This window comes from Odocoileus virginianus, chromosome 9, assembly GCF_023699985.2.
Source record: "Odocoileus virginianus isolate 20LAN1187 ecotype Illinois chromosome 9, Ovbor_1.2, whole genome shotgun sequence".
NCBI classification, from domain to species: Eukaryota; Metazoa; Chordata; class Mammalia; order Artiodactyla; family Cervidae; genus Odocoileus; species Odocoileus virginianus.
In genome coordinates, this window is record NC_069682.1 from 60,579,904 (window position 1) to 60,597,448 (window position 17,545).

The 17,545-nt window shown below is 44.1% G+C and overlaps 1 protein-coding gene across 6 annotated transcripts in view; it reads left to right on the forward strand.

The window, feature by feature from the left end:
* Nucleotides 1-16,495, forward strand: part of PHF20 (PHD finger protein 20) — a 136,164-nt gene extending 119,669 nt beyond the window's left edge. For 3 of the 6 annotated variants that reach the window (XM_020894068.2, XM_020894074.2, XM_020894075.2), the window contains 3 exons: nucleotides 7,143-7,560; nucleotides 9,309-9,492; nucleotides 13,948-16,495. In XM_020894068.2, coding sequence (XP_020749727.1) covers nucleotides 7,143-7,560; nucleotides 9,309-9,492; nucleotides 13,948-14,090 — 745 coding nt within the window. In that variant the 3' untranslated portion in view covers nucleotides 14,091-16,495. The other 3 variants (XM_020894072.2, XM_020894070.2, XM_020894073.2) reach the window with 3 other exon arrangements.
* Nucleotides 16,496-17,545: the final 1,050 nt, after the last annotated feature.

The following is a 17,545-nucleotide window of genomic DNA, read 5'->3' on the forward strand; positions in this document are numbered from 1 at the left end:
TGGTTGCTCAGTAAATACGTCTCTTGATAGTTTGCTCAGATGAAGAAGTTTTATGCCCTTTGGAGCTGGACTTCTGGTTTTTAATGGCTAGAATTTGGAGTGAGATTGAGTGTGAATTTCCTTCTGTGGTTAGATTCTATGTGTCAGATGACCCAAGTTCATGTAAGCTCTGAGAAAGAAATGTAACTCATATTGGGGTCTATTGGCTTTTATAATCTGCTTCCACTTTACCAAATAGGGCAGTTGGGCCTTGAGTGGGACAGCCCCTCTCCTTGGTTTCCAGGACTGCAATTCAGGTCCCAGCTCCCATCAGGTCCTTGTCCTTATCTCTCTTAACTGCCTCTCCTCAGTGGGTCTGTGAATTTCCCTTTGGTGGTAGCACAGCGTATGGCAGGGATAGAATCCTTAAGTTCTCCCATGAGCCTGCCTATAGAGCGCCATTTTAATGAAGTCATCAACAGTGCAAACTCTATACCACACATGCGTTAGACCCCATGGGCCAGTCCCCAACAAGGTTTCTTTGGTGCTCATTAGTCCTGGAGCCCTCCTGTGTTAGGTAAAGTAGAATGTCAGAGCCTGGAGATGACAGAATGAGGGTCTGCCTTCTCCTGCATTCTGGTGCATGGAGACTTGGCTTCCAGCACTGGCGTGGCAAGAAGTGATTGAGCAGAGCACATTCAGCAAGGGTCTGTGTTGATCTGGGTAAAAGCCAAGCTGCTCTAAGAAAGACCAAAAACATAAAGGGCAAAACATAATGGAATTTTCTTTCTCACATAAAGCAGAGATAGGCAGGAGCCAGGCCAGGTAGGTGGCCTTTTGCCATGGTGCTAGCTATGGACTTGGGGACTTGGGTTCCTTCTGTCTTATTGCTCTGACATCCCACTGGGTTTAATCTCACCTGTCTCATCCAAGCAGTCAAACCTGTACCTCAGTTCTGCTCTAACCCCTAGGAGGGGGAACAGGTGGTTTCATGGACACACCTAACTGCAAGAGGCCAGCCAGGTTCCCTGCACAGACCCGGGAGTGAGGGTGGAGGTGGGTAGAAGAGAAGGAAAGGATAGTTACTGGGGGAAGTTAGCCATTACTGTGACAGCCCCTGTTTAGGATGTTGTAGACTGGGTGTTCCCTTACATTTTATAAAATCAGAAGACTTCATGTAAGCCAGATGAATTTCTTCTTAATGAGAAGCCAGAAATTGACTGAGACAGATGGAAGGTGCCCAGAAACCTCAGATCCTAATTGTACATGTTGTTGCATTTCTTTTCATTTGAGGGTTCAATTAGATGTTTTTCTTTCTGCTCACAGAAATATAAGCGCTCCAGCTGTGTCCCATATTCCAGAACCTTGTTCCTTCCGAATTCCTGTTGAGATCCTTCATCTTTGTAGCAGTGACTTTGTACTGGAATTAAAACCTGACTTCTCCAAGCAGGTCAGGAGAGAGCATCAGGAGGTCTTGTTAGTCATTATAGGTGGAAGAGATCATGGGAGATGGGCAGGTGGTCCCTGTCTCTGAACACCTGGATAGTCTCTGCTATCACAGGCTCACAGTCTTCATTCTCAGCAAGTTTGCTCCTAAGCAACCTAGTGGATTCATTTTCAGAGGCAAACAGTAAAACTGGGTGTAACTTCAGAGCATCTGTTGTCATTTAAAAAGTAACAGGCATGAATGTGCATACCTTCTTCATGATCGACAGGGCTTACTGAGAAAGGCCAGGGTTATCAGTAGCTGGGGCTTCAGATCTTAGCTGGGAGGGTGAAAATAGGAGGGAGGAGGCAAAGATTTTTGCAATTTTTATGCAAGAACAGGTTCATACTATGGCTTATGTGCTCCAGGTGAATAGATTTCAGATTACAGTAGACCTGAAAGTTAACAATGACTCCCATTTTCTCTGTTGCAGTTATGATTTCAGAGGCATGTCTGGGGTCCTGGGGTCCTGGTACAGACTGCAGTACCCTATTGGAGGTGGCCAGGGACCCACACTGCCACAGATCTTTCAGATCTGGTTTCCTCAGTGTGTATGCCCAAAAGTGGGATTGCTGGTGGTCTCCTCTCCTCCTTCAGTGGCTGGGAGTGGTACTGGGGATTGCTGGAGTGGGAGAGCTGAGTGAGCGTAGTTATAGCCCCTCATGAGCAGAAATTTAGGTTCTGTAAGCTCATTCCATGCTGTCGTAGTTATGACGTATTGCATTTCTATAGGAAGGCTTCAGGAAGGCATGTGTGTGTGTGCGTTGGTGTGGAGGGGGGGACCTCTATGTGGGAGTTGCTGGTGAGTTCCTGCTGATGCGGTTTCAGTGATTCTCAGTTCAGACTGGTGAAGATAATGTATATAGTTATATCATGGCGTAATTCTTTATATGTGTGGAATTGTACCAAGCATTACGAGATATTTAGGATTCATGAATTCAATGAACTGAGTACCAGAAGTCCATTTGTGCCAATCAGTAGTCATTGTGACAATCGGCAGGGTCCCCACGCGTTTCTGCACATCTGTGAACCAAACATGAGTAGCTCCTGTTTGTCTTCTCACCTGTTGCCTTACTTGGGGAGCCCTGTTTTTCTTCCTCTATCCTTTTTTCCTTTCCTTTCTTTCTTCATTTCATTTAACGATCAAAGGTTATAATGGAGTTCTGGGTGGTGAACAAAATGTTAAATGGTGAAGTTTATCCAGAGTAGTGGCATTTAAACTTCAAAAAACATACATCCCACAGTAAGAAATACATTTTTTTTTTCCATTTATTTTTATTAGTTGGAGGCTAATTACTTTACAACATTGTAGTGGTTTTTGTCATACATTGACATGAATCAGCCATGGATTTACATGTATTCCCCATCCTGATCCCCCCTCCCACCTCCCTCTCCACCCGATCCCTCTGGGTCTTCCCAGTGCACCAGGCCCGAGCACTTGTCTCATGCATCCAGCCTGGGCTGGTGATCTGTTTCACCCTAGATAATATACATGTTTCAATGCTGTTATCTCGAAACATCCCACGCTCGCCTTCTCCCACAGAGTCCAAAAGTCTGTTCTGTACATCTGTGTCTCTTTTTCTGTTTTGCATACAGGGTTATCGTTACCATCTTTCTAAATTCCATATATATGTGTTAGTATACTGTATTGGTCTTTATCTTTCTGGCTTACTTCACTCTGTATAATGGGCTCCAGTTTCATCCATCTCATTAGAACTGATTCAAATGAATTCTTTTTAATGGCTGAGTAATATTCCATGGTGTATATGTACCACAGCTTCCTCATCCATTCATCTGCTGATGGGCATCTAGGTTGCTTCCATGTCCTGGCTATTATAAACAGTGCTGCGATGAACATTGGGGTGCATGTGTCTCTTTCAGATCTGGTTTCCTCAGTGTGTATGCCCAGAAGTGGGATTGCTGGGTCATATGGCAGTTCTAATTCCAGTTTTTTAAGAAATCTCCACACTGTTTTCCATAGTGGTTGTACTAGTTTGCATTCCCACCAACAGTGTAAGAGGGTTCCCTTTTCTCCACACCCTCTCCAGCATTTATTGCATTTAGACTTTTGGATAGCAGCCATCCTGACTGGCGTGTAATGGTACCTCCTTGTGGTTTTGATTTGCATTTCTCTGATAATGAGTGATGTTGAGCATCTTTTCATGTGTTTGTTAGCCATCTGTATGTCTTCCTTGGAGAAATGTCTGTTTAGTTCTTTGGCCCATTTTTTGATTGGGTCATTTCTTTTTCTGGAATTGAGCTGCAGGAGTTGCTTGTATATTTTTGAGATTAATCCTTTGTTGCTTTGTTTGCTATTATTTTCTCCCAATCTGAGGGCTGTCTTTTCACCTTGCTTATAGTTTCTTTTGTTGTGCAAAAGCTTTTAAGTTTCATTAGGTCCCATTTGTTTATTTTTGCTTTTATTTCCAATATTCTGGGAGGTGGGTCATAGAGGATCCTGCTGTGATTTATGTTGGAGAGTGTTTTGCCTGTGTTCTCCTCTAGGAGTTTTATAGTTTCTGGTCTTCCATTTAGATCTTGAATCCATTTTGAGTTTATTTTTGTGTATGGTGTTAGAAAGTGTTCTAGTTTCATTCTTTTACAAGTGGTTGACCAGTTTTCCCAGCACCACTTGTTAAAGAGGTGGTCTTTTTTCCGTTGTATATCCTTGCCTCCTTTGTCGAAGATAAGGTGACCATAGGTTCGTGGATTTATTTCTGGGCTTTCTATTCTGTTCCATTGATCTATATTTCTGTCTTTGTGCCAGTACCATACTATCTTGATGACTGTGGCTTTGTAGTAGAGTCTGAAGTCAGGCAGGTTGATTCCTCTAGTTCCTTTCTTCTTTCTCAAGATTACTTTGCTATTCGAGGTTTTTTGTATTTCCATACAAATTGTGAAATTATTTGTTCTAGTTCTGTGAAAAATACCGTTGGTAGCTTGATAGGGGTTGCATTGAATCTATAGATTGCTTTGGGTAGTATAGCCATTTTGACAATATTGATTCTTCCAATCCATGAACACGGTATATTTCTCCATCTGTTTGTGTCCTCTTTGATTTCTTTCATCAGTGTTTCATAGTTTTCTATGTATAGGTCTTTTGTTTCTTTAGGTAGATATACTCCTAAGTATTTTATTCTTTTTGTTGCCATGGTGAATGGTATTGTTTCCCTAATTTCTCTGTTTTCTCATTGTTAGTGTATAGGAATGCAAGGGATTTCTCTGTGTTAATTTTATATCCTGCAACTTTACTATATTCGTTGATTAGCTTTAATAATTTTCTGGTAGAGTCTTTAGGGTTTTCTATGTAGAGGATCATGTCATCTGCGAACAGCGAGAGTTTCACTTCTTCTTTTCCTATCTGGATTCCTTTTACTTCTTTTTCTGCTCTGATTGATGTGGCCAACACTTCCAAAACTATGTTGAATAGTACTGGTGAGAGTGGGCATCCTTGTCTTGTTCCTGATTTCAGGGGAAATGCTTTCAATTTTTCACCATTGAGGGTAATGCTTGCTGTGGGTTTGTCATATATAGCTTTTATTATGTTGAGGTATGTTCCTTCTATTCCTGCTTTCTGGAGAGTTTTTATCATAAATGGATGTTGAATTTTGTCAAAGGCTTTTTCTGCATCTATTGAGATAATCATATGTTTTTTTTAAATTTTTATTAGTTGGAGGCTAATTACTTTACAATATTGTAGTGGTTAATCATATGGTTTTTATCTTTCAATTTGTTAATGTGGTGTATTACATTGATTGATTTGCGGATATTAAAGAATCCTTGCATTCCTGGGATAAAGCCCACTTGGTCATGATGTATGATTTTTTTAATATGTTGTTGGATTCTGTTTGCTAGAATTTTGTTAAGGATTTTTGCATCTATGTTCATCAGTGATGTTGGCCTGTAGTTTTCTTTTTTTGTGGCATCTTTGTCTGGTTTTGGAATTAGGGTGATGGCCTCATAGAATGAGTTTGGAAGTTTACCTTCCTTTGCAATTTTCTGTAAGAGTTTGAGTAAGATAGGTGTTAGCTCTTCTCTAAATTTTTGGTAGAATTCAGCTGTGAAGCCATCTGGTCCTGGGCTTTTGTTTCCTGAAAGATTTCTGATTACAGTTTCGATTTCCTTGCTTGTGATGGGTCTGTTAAGATCTATTTCTTTCTGGTTCAGTTTTGGAAAGTTATACTTTTCTAAGAATTTGTCCAAAGAAATACATTTTTTATCACATGTACAAAGCATACTAAAATTTCACAAAACACCTCCTCTTAGAATGGTGCAGTCTAGTATTTTCTATTTTTTTCTTTTATACAAGTGGTTATGAGTCAGTAAATTAAAAGACCTCTTGTGTCAGATTTCAGACAGTGAATGATTATAGTCATACACAGAATTTTATGTACATATATACACATAGGCAGAGATTCTCAGAGGTGTCTGCTGGCCAGAAAGGGATCAGAGTCCTTCTTTAATAACAAATTATCCTCTTTGGAATGGGGAAAACAGAAGATTTTTGAAGAATGTTGAAAAACCTTGCTATTGGGACTTCCCTTGGTGGTCCAGTGGCTAGAACTATGTGTTCCCTGTGCAGGGGGCCTGGTTTTGATTCCTGGTCAGGGAACTAGATCCCACATGCCGTGACCAAGAGTTCGCATGCCACAACTAAACGTCCTGCATGCTGCAACTAAAACCTGACATAGTCAAATACATTTTTTTTTTTTAAGGAGGCTTCTCTGGTGGTCCAGTGGTTAAGAACCCACCTTGCAATGCAGGGGATTTGGGTTGATCCCTGGCCAGGGAACTAAGATCCCACATACCGTGGGGCAACTAAGCCCATGCTCCACAACTAAAGAGATTGTGTGCCGCTACAGGAGATCCCGAGTGCCACAACTAAAACCTGACATAGCCAAACCAGTAAATAAATATTAAAAACAAAACACTTTGTTATTAATGGCTTATGCCTTGATGACTTTTGGTTACCACCTCCCTCCTGGGTCATCAGTGAAAGTGTTAGTTGCTCAGTTGTGTCTGATTCTTTGCGACTGAATGGACTATAGCCCACCAGGCTCCTCTGTCCATGGAATTCTCTAGGCAAGAATACTGGAGTGGGTTGCCATTTCCTTTCCCAGGGGATCTTCCTGACTTAGGACTGGAGCCAGTTCTCCCTCATTGCAGGCAGACTCTTCACTGTCTGCGCCACCAGGGAAGCATTCACTGGGTTTCTGTAATTGAATGCCATGCATGGCAGCATTATCATGGCTGTTTATTCCTAGGTTAAGTTTATTTTTAGTAAGTCCCATTTGAAGAGCTCTTTACTGCCAACAAAATACTGGACTTCTGTTCAAATCAATTCACTTAAACTCAGTAGTTGCTGGCAGACAAAGGGTTAGCCAGTTTTGCAGAGGAGGAAATGGGAACGAGGCTGGCTGAGTGACTCGACTCAGCTGCACTGTGATCAGCGGCTGAGCTGAAATGCAGCCAGGTCCTCTGACTCCCAGTCCAGTCCTGCTCACTGTGAGTGATACAGCAGGAGCTTGCCTGGAAGTGGTCTCCTCGGAGGCTGTGAATCTACTGTACCTCTTGGTGGCTTGCTCCACTTGGCCCAGGTGGGAGGTCTTCCTCCTAGTGTAGGAAGCCCCTGTGGTCATCCCAGGGGTTAGGGTTAGAAGGGTTAGAGCCCTTTCAGTATTTTCCCTCCCAACAGAAGCCGGGGGCATCCTGACCTGCAGCTGTGGTGCCAGCCTTGGAAGCAGCATATGGCGGAGGGGCGGTCTTATTCCAAACACATCCGTGTCACTGAAGCCAAGAGCAAGGAGGAAGCCCCAAGCTATAGAACTTTGAACGGGGCAGTGGAGAAACCCCTGCCCCTGCCCCGCTCCGTGGAGGAGTCCTATATCACCAGCGAGCACTGCTACCAGAAGCCCCGCACCTACTACCCGGCTGTGGAACAGAAGCTAGTGGTGGAGACCCGGCGCTCTGCCCTCGACGACGCTGTCAGCCCCCGCCACGAGAACGGTGATGATTCTCTGTCTCCGCGCTTGGGCTGGCCTCTAGACCAAGACAGGAACAGAGGGGACAGTGACCCCAAACCCAGTTCCCCAAAGGTACTGGCTCACTTGTGCTTGTTCTTGTTTGAGAGCTTGTACCTTCTCCTCCCAGGGCTAAATGTTCAGTGGAAGATGTTTATGATAGAGTTGTGTTTATTCTAAAATTGCATATAAATCTGTTTATCATAGTTCTTTTTTTTTGTCTTTTAAAATGAGTACAAAGTCAAAAAAACCCACTTAAACCCCAAATATCATTGGTTCTAGGAAATGTCGGCAATATGGCAGAGTCAGTGGTGGTGGGGGTGGAGAGGTCGGAGGCAGCCAGAAGAAAAGGGTAATTGACTGGAACTTAACAAATGAAAATGAGGTTTTTTTCCTTCAGTGCAAGTTATCATTGCATCTGGGTGCTAATCCTTAGCAAGAGCAAAGAATGAGTCAAGTGTTTTGTCAGGAGTAAGTTTTTCGGTACAATTCTATGACAACTTTACTTTTAACTTTGCAGCCCTGGTGTAAGAACAGTCCATTTTGTCCAAATGTTTGCTGGTTTTATCAGTTTTCCCAAGAGATACTCGCAGGTTCTTTTTACTCAAGTCTTCTCTTCTGGAGCCCTGTGTGTTCTCTTGCCAGTGTTCCCTAGTCTCATTCTTCCCATCCTCAGTTGTCAGTGAGGGTTTGGGTGATGAGAGCTTCCCCACCCTTGTCATACTTACTGTCACAGACTCCACTGTGTGGGGTGACATCACCACCCTAAGTCCATCGCTGCCTCTCGCTGAGGGGGAGTAGCCTAGATTAGAAGCCCCTCAGCGGTGGGCATTATCCCTTGTTCAGCCTGTGTCCTTGCCAGGGTCTAAGCAGGACTGGGTAAGGCTGGTGAGGACACAGTCTTTGGAGGCAGACCCAGTTTCAAGTCTGGACTCGGCCACTTGCTGTGTGACTCTGAGTAGGTCCCTTCACCTCCGCAGAGGTGTCTCCTTACCCCCCTGCCAAGTGAAGCTGGTGACGGTGACCCCTCAGTTTACTGCGCAGCACACCTGTGGAAAGCGCTCAGCATGTGGCTCTGCACACAGTCACTCCTCCATAGATGTCAACTAGAACCTATTTTATTTCCAATCAATGAATGAAGGGTTGTAGTCACAAACCCCAGAAAAGGTCTGTGGTCGTGCAAATTATGCAAATTGCCTAGAGGCACCTGAAACATGATGAAAAAAATCAAGATGTCCTGGGCCTAAACAAGGCAGCTAGAGTTAAAAATCTCTTTCATGACTGGCAGATTGACCACAGGCCAGCACTGTGTTTTATTCACGTTATCCTATTTGATCCTCGTGAACTTTGAAAGTAGGTTTTACTACTACTACTTTCCCATGAGGGAACAGAGGCCCAGGGAAGTGAAGTAACTCATCCAGGTGCATGCGTTCAGCAAGACATGGAACTAGGACTTAAAATTAGTTTGTCTACATATGAACACCCACATACTGACACTCGTCCACACTTGCCCTGCTCTACTCTGATCCCAGGTTTCGGGAAGTGGTTCTGTGAGGCCTGCTTCAGGCCTCAGGCATTGGGGCATTCATTGGGAAGCAGCTTGGGAGCCTCCGAGCCAGAGGTCTGCGGGCCCTGAGATGGTTGTTATTGGTACAGCAGGCCCGCTTCTGCCCGGTGCCTGAAAGAGAAGGAGGGAGGCAGGGAGGTAGCAATTGGGACTATTCGAACTGCAACTGGGTTCTCAAATGGTTGCCAACACTGGCTGGTTGGAAAAGGACTGGGAGCTGCTCTGTCCGGTAACTCTGATGCTCTTGCACCCCCAGGTGAGGGACTGTGTCTCCAAAAAGGTCCTGCCTGAGGCAGCCCCCGCCCGGAAGCTGCTGGACAGAGGGGGAGAGGGGGTGCTGAGCTCCCAGCACCAGTGGCAGTTTAACCTGCTGACGCACGTGGAATCCCTTCAGGACGAAGTCACGCACAGGATGGACTCCATTGAGAAGGAGCTGGATGGTACGGCTCCCTCCTGGGTTCCCCGTCCTTGGCAGACTCTGTGGGCCAGTAGGAGGAGCTGCTTTCTGAACCCTCTGATTTGGCTCTCCAGGGATAGCTGTGATCTTGCCTCTTCTTCTGTCAGTCCCCTCATCTCCATTCTCCCCTCAAGATGGCCAAGCTTGACTTTCAGTATCGACTGGGCACTTCTAAGAGCTGTGGGATGTCAGGGGTCCCACCTCACTTTCCCAGTCCCTTCTGCCCAGGAAAGAGTGCAGAGGAGCAGCTGGACTGCCGGTGGGCAGTGTGTGTTCTGAGCAAATCTTTACTGACCGAGTTCTGTGGGGAACTGATACTTGGACACTTTGAGCTTTTAGGATGTCTGAGGATTAATCTGAAAACCCCTTTTATTTCAGCCTTTCCTAAAATCTAAAATGAAGCCTTCTCCTCTTTATCAGCAGATATTTTAGAACTTGACTGAGTCATTTATGTTGCCCCCAGATTTTAAGTTATCAGATAGGCTTGGAAGACTGAAATGTTGATTCCCCAGGGTGTTAGTTTGGTTTTTGAAGACATACTTCCTTCTTTCTTGTTCTCTTATTTCCTAAGTATTATTATTATTTTTTCATCCTTAGAAAGAAGCCTGATTAAGAAATAAATGTTTCGTTTGAGGATTCTGAGGATAGCTAGGCTATTATTACTATAATTGGGGATGGAATAACTCAGAAGAAAAATCCCATGTGTTATGTAAGCAAAGGTCACAGGGTGTGGGTGAGGTCAGGCTAGAGGAGGACAGCTCTCGAGAGGGGAAGCGAGAACAGGAAGGCTTCCTGGAGCTCCAGGGACTAAAGTGGAGCCTTGGAGAGAGCTGTGTTTCTTGCTACAGGAGGGGTGACTGAGGCAGGATGGTAAGAGGTGGCTGACTGGGAAAGGGATGGCCCTGTTGGAGGACAAAGACTAATGTGCCCTCACACTTCCTGGCCTGCCCCAGAGGCAAACCTGCTGAACTGCGAATGGCAGGCCAGTCCAGGGTCCATTATGAGGGTGTTGCTGAAAGCTAGAGTGTTTTTGTCTCTCTTCACTCCTAAAAGGTTTCCTTGAGCTCCTTAGAACTATAACAGATGCCAAGTCTATGGAAAACCTTGCTAGTAGAAAGCTGAAAGGGGATCCAATGATGGACTAAAAATTGTGGAATTGACTCTGGGTCCCTGAGAAGAAGCTCAGGCACTGTAGAAACAGGGCAAAGGTTCTGTTGTTGGCAAAGAATCCTGCCCCTAGGGGAGAGGTCAGAGCCTACCTACTTAATCACCGATGTACCCCTCCCGCCCAGCGTGGGCTGCTCCAGCCCTGAGATCACTGAGTGGACAGTGTGGCCAGGCCAGGATGAGGGGCCTGAACTCCCTTCTCTGGGCTTTCAGAGGGCTCTTTATGTGTCTTACTCATTTGGAGCCATATACACTGTCTGTATTCTTATATTCCAGGCCCTGAGAAGTACTGGAATTAAGAAAATCAATTTGAAATTTAAAGATTTTATTCACGTAAACAGACTTTGTGTTGTATTTAATTAAGATTCTTCAAAATCGCATTTTATTTCTACTATCTTCATTTCATCTAAATACCTCAAGATAAACATCTTTTATAGGAATTTGTATATAACATTCCTTTTTAAAAATCTAATAAGCTGTTATATTGACTGGTTATACTTTAACAAATGTTATTGTTTGAGTATTTAACCATTATTTAATAACTTATGTAGTTGTGTGAACAGTCTTATAAAACTAAAAGATAAAGATATTTAATGACCATGAATGACATGAATGACACTGAATATTTTAGCATTATATATATATATATTTTAATGTTATCTTATCTAGATAGTCTCTATCTAGATCGTCTGGAGGAATGTATTTGAATGTATTTGAAATGAAACTTTATTCTTATAACCTTCTGCCTTGTTTGCAGTCATCATACCATTGAGCTTCCTTAAAAGAAAAACTTGGGGTTATGGTCCAGCACCTGGTGTGGAGAGAAGGCCGGCTGGCTAGATGCTGGGGTCCAGAGGAGGTGCTGTTGGCTCCCGCAGTTATGTGTCTGGTCTTCATTTCTGCAGATCTAGAGAGAAGACTTCCCCCTTAGTGGTTCCAAACACTACTCCTAACCAAGTTCATAGACGATGAGTGGCCTAGACCATGGGTCCCCAACCTCTGGGCCTCAGACTGGTGGTACCTCCTGTCAGATCAGGGCAGTATTAGATTTGAAATAGTGTGCAATAAGTGTAATGTGCTTGAATCATCCTGAAATCTGCCCCCCTCACCACCCCTGTCCATGGAAAAATTGTATTCCACCAAGCTGGTCCCTGGTGCCAAAAGTTTGGGGACCTCTGGGCTACACTCTTCTAGTCTGCACACTGATTGGTTCTTTCTCCCTGTGTATGCCTACTGGGTCACCAAGGTGTTGGGGGACATCTTAGGTGAGCCTGAACCAGATCTGAGGTAGTTCCAGTGGCTTTAGCAGGGGCCTGTCAGCAATTGTGAGCTTCCCAGGTGGTTCAGTGGTAAAGAACCTGCTTGCTAATATAGGAAGACATAAAAGACACAGGTTCTATCCCTGGGTTGGAAAGATTCCCCTGGAGGAGGGCACGGCAACCCATTCCAATATTCTTGCCTGGAAAATTCCCTGGACAGAGAAACCTGGTGGACTACAGTCCATGGGGTCTCAAAGAGTCAGATACAACACGAACTGAGTGCACACACACATGCTTAGCAATTGCGATGGCTTCTTTTGTTGCAGAGCATGGGTTCTAGGGTGCTGGGGTTTCAGTAGCTGCAGCACACGGGCTTGGTGTTGCGGCTCACAAGCTCTAGAACGCAGAGTCAGTAGTTGTGGCACCCAGCCTTAGTTGCCCTGTGGCATGTGGGATTTTCCTGTACCAGGGATGGAACTGGTATCCCCTGCACTGCCCGGTGAATTCTCAATCGCTGGACCACCAGGGCAGCCCCATCGTATTATTTTTAATTACAAACCAAGATAAGTGCTCTAAAGGAGAGCCAGTGATAGCATAGCACCTGTGACTCAGGGACCGGATTCAGATTATAGAGTGGGGTAGGGTTCCCTGAGAAATAGCTTGCAGGGGACAAAGGGTTTAGAAAGGTGGGCAGGAAGATGAAGGACTGGTCTGAAGAGGGCAGAGCAGTGTGTGCAAGGCTGCAGACTGCTTGAGGAACAGGCCCTGCATGGTCTTCCTCTTTCTGCACCTCTGGCTTGAGGGTCCAGAAAGTTCTCAGTACAGGTTGGTGCACAGACTAGAAAGACTACAGGCAGGCTGGGGGTGGCTTTTGTTAAAGAATCAGGGTTCCTGGATGACCTCTCCCCAAATGCCAGAGCTTAAGGGAGTGGCTTGGGAAAGAATAAATATCTTTCTATAGAAAAATCATGCTCACAGAAGCAAGACAGCTTTTTAGATATTGAGCTAATGATAATCAAGTTTGTTATTACCTGGTTGTGTTCAGTAGTGTCCAGCTCTTTGTGACCCCATGGACTGTAGCCCACCAGGATCCTCTGTCCATGGGATTTCCCACGCAAGCATAGTGGAGTCAGTTGCTATTTCCTCCTCCAGGTGATCTGCCTGACCCAAAGATCAAACCTGTATCTCCTTTGTCTCCTGCACTGGCAGGTGGATTCTTTACCACTGCACCACCTGGGAAACTTATTACCTAGTCATCTTACATTAAATATTTAGGAAATGAAATCAGAGTATTTAGTGCTACTCATGCTAGGAATCAATATGAAACACATCAATTTATGGAGATAAAAATACACCTTTTCAAGTCCTGTTAGAGTCACTTTTCTTAACAGAAGGCTAACACACCAGGCTCTCTGATTTTCAGTATGAGAAAGCCTTTGAAGGTACTCTTGCCTGGAAAATCCCATGGATGGAGAAGCTTGTAGGCTACAGTCCATGGTAGGCTACAGTCTATGGTGGACTGCAGTCTATGGGGTCGCAGAGTTGGACACGACTGAGCGACTTCACTTTCACTTTCACTATGAAAGTGGGGCAGTAACACTGAGAAAGGTGGGTATTTCAAAGCCTACTAGACTATAGACTAACGCAATAGTCATTAGCTATGTGTGGCTAATTAAAATGGAATAAAATTTAAACCCAGTTTCTCAGTTGCATTTGCCATGTTTTAAATGCTCAGTAGCTACATATGGGTAGTGGCGGTATTAGACAACACAGACATAGCCCATTTCCATCATCACAGAAACTTCTATTAGACAGCACTGCTCTGCAGCATTTAACTTTGTCCGAGGAGTAGTACTTCCCAGAGCGGGTGATGAGTCAGTGTTGCCTGAAATGGTCTCCCCTCCCTGCCACTCCCCCACCCCCCGATTAGTGGTCAGATGAGATGAAGTGCTGACATTCTTGCAAATCAAGTGTTGGAAACTCACCAGGTCCTGTCTCTCTTCTGCCCACAGTGTTGGAGAGCTGGCTGGACTACACTGGGGAACTGGAGCCCCCAGAGCCTCTGGCCAGGCTTCCGCAGCTCAAGCATTGCATCAAGCAGCTGCTGACGGACCTGGGCAAGGTGCAGCAGATCGCACTCTGCTGCTCAACATGAAACTGGGCACCCCAGACTAATGGGGGCACAATCCTGGGGCACCTGCAGGAGGAGCTTCACGTATTTAAATAAATAAACCTAGCATGCCGAATGCACGTGACACCGACTGACTTCAGGGATCTGGGCAGGGGTATGATGGACTTGAACAAAGAGGCCATTTTGGCTGCTGGAAGGGAGGGCACTCTGATCTCGAAGCCTACCAGGAAGGTGGCGGATAGACTCTTGGGATTCCCTTCTTCTGTGCACATTGTTGAATGGAGAGTGAGTCTTTTTGCACAAACTTCACTTGAAATCGTGCCACTGATGATAAATGGAATGAGAGCCAAAAAAGTGTAGTCGGAAACAGTTGTAAATTCTACTTGCAGCTTATTTAATTGACTTCTATGTCAGGTTGGGGCATATGCCAAGCCTTCTGGGTTTCTGCCTGGCATGAATTTAGGCAGCAGGCATCATTTTCATTTTTCCAACTTCGTGGGAATATCGTGACTTCACCCTTGTGTGGAGGTTGGGAAGGAGTAGAGGCCTGGGCCGGCCTGCCTTCTCCCTAGAACTCTTCACTTTCTCACCACCTCTTTTGCATGACTTCATGGTACCGGGGTTCACCCCAGAATTGGCTGGGTTGTGTCTTTCATTGCAGAACCCATACAGCCTGTGGAAGAAGTAGAATCTCCCTGTCATAAGAATCTAGGAGGAATCCCAAACGGAAGCAGACAGGGTCTGGAACCCGAAGGACAGCATTTTCTACCCACTTCTTAATGTTGACAGCTTATCAGTTCTATTTAATGTCCCCAAAATGGTTCTCCCAAATTTGAACTCTTTCACTGTAAAGATTTGCTACAAAGATGTGGTTTGGGGGATGACCTTATTTTATATTGTTGTAGAGAAACCAGATTCTACATCTGCCGCTTTTCTCCTTCCCTGAAGGGTGTATGTTCAGTAGTCAGCATTTTCAGAATTGTTTTTAATATACTTTAACACTTTAAATTTCCTGTTTGTATTATTTTGTGAGATCAAGGTGATTATGCTGCTTAAGGTCCAGGTACAGTTTGTACCTTTGGAGATAATATTTGTTACTCTCGCAGGTTACGGTTCCACGTGTAATTGTTTTGTTTTTTCCTTACTAGGTAAAGTTAAAGAAACTGTTCTACGCTTTGAGGAATGACCCATTTTACCATTTAGTTTTCCTATCACTAAAGGCAAAAATCGAAGCACAGCTGTCCATTAACACTCATGAGTTAATTCTGGGTTTATGGATCTATAATGTTATATGCTGCAAATCTTTACTATGTAAACGTGAAGTAGCCAATATCTCAATAGCAATGACAGGATCTCCGGTGACCTCCGGGATGGTTAGGCTTTACGGCACAGGTAATTGTGGTCACAAGGGCCTCTGTACCAAGATCTGTTTCAGGGAATGCTTTGTCTAGTGATTTAATTCACCATTTGATATAAAATGAATATAGGGCAAGTTGACCTGCTGGAGCTTATCTATCAGAGAGAATACATGTGGCTACGACATCTGTGATAAAGCTGACACAATTCCTCTATGAGGTTGCTTCCCATTGCTAACGTTAGTACTTTTGGTGTGGGAAGAAATGCTCAAGGAGTGTGCATGGCATCTGTCTGTATTTTGTGTAATTTATCAGGTGGCCACATTTTAAGAACTGTGTGATGCTTGTCCGCAAAGGGAAGAAACAGGATGATTTTCTGTAGCCACAACTGTGAGGTACAGTGACTAGTATTAATATTATTAAATTACTGATTTTTCTTTCCTGAAAACACATTTGACCATCACTTCTGGGGAAGCTGTTAACAGTGGTCAAATCTCACGTCTTTTTCAAGATGGAAGAAGAAACTGAGTTACCCTAACTTTACCAAGTGGTCATTATTGGGTTTATTTTATGCTTTTTGTAAAGGAAATAATCCCTTTTCATTGATTGTGACTTTTGTCCTTTGGGAAGCGGGGATGACTCCGAAGTTCTGATGACTTCAGTGTGCTTCCCTAATTTAAAGCCATGTTGAGGGGCTCCATCCCCAATTCCTTGGTCAAGCTGAATTAACCCCAAGCTGGAGCACTGGAAACTGTTCTTTGCAAATATTACTGTTACCATTTAGAAATATGTACACTACCTAAGTTTTCTTTTGAGAAAAACTATCCACCTATAAAAAAGAAAAATTGCCTTGATAAAAACAGTTCTGGTTTGACTAATCATTTTGTTTCAAGTGATGAGTGTATGCAACGTGGACCCTTGATGAGCCAACATTGCACTGTGGATACATATCTATGTTTACGCGCTGTTAGAACAGAAGGCGCTGTATATAGAAATGTTGCTTTGAAGCAATATTTGCAAAACATGCAAACTTCTGTATCTGTATTTGGAAAATTAAAACAGGTTTTGTTGCTACGTTTTAGTCATTTGTTATCTACTCAATCTTTAATGTGCATTAATTTTCCATAAACATTACCTTTTAAAGCAAGTCTGCTTTTACATTCTAAATAGATTTATCTTTGTCAGGGAGATAGCCACACATGCATGCTCAGTCATGTCCGACTCTTTGTGACCCTGTGGACTGTAGTCCACCAGGCTTCACTGTCTATGGGATTCTCCATGCAAAAATACTGGAGTGGGCTGCCATTTCCTCCTCCAAGAGATCGTCCTAGCCCAAGGATTGAACCTGGATCTCCTGCATTGGCAGGTGGATTCTTTACTACTGAGACACCTGAGAAGCCCTGTAGGGAGAAGATGCAGGCTTAAATCCAAAATTCCAAGGAAGTATACAAAATACTTTTGCATTCATTAAAGTGTCTAGTATTCAAAAGTAAAATGCCCCACACCACCCTCTAGTGCAGTTTGACTCATGCTTTGTGGTGTGAGCTGCAGGACTGTTACCATTTTGCTTGTTGAAAGCAGTGCAGGGAAGACAGGGCTGGCCTTTCTTATATTAAAAAATGGCACCCATGACAATTAGGACCCTTCCGAAGGCCAAGCCAAACGACCTTGGACCCCAATCAGCTCCTTCCTGGGTGTGCAGAAGACTCAAGAAATGGAGTTATACTGCAGAGCTTCCCTATTATTTGCCAAATCTCTTCTCTTCCTAAACAATTATGCTTATTTTAGAAAGTTATGAGTAGCTCCAACAATGTAAATAATCCATCAGTTCACACCAAATCTGTACCTTAAATCTTTCAAGAGGCCTAAAATTTGGTAAGAAAGGGGTCTAGAGGCTTAAACCAGAGTTCACAAGAACTAGCCTCTCTCGGTAAGGACCTGCAGTGAACACTTACTAAAACAGCCCTGTAACTTGGGCCTCTGGGGAAGACTGCGCAGACAAGGTAGGCTGATGAAGCAAGTTGAGGGCAGTATTGTTGTAGCAGCAGCAGCCAGTTAAATCAGCACTTAGTACAGCCACCAATCTGCCTGCACGATCCACAACCACATACAATAGTACCACTG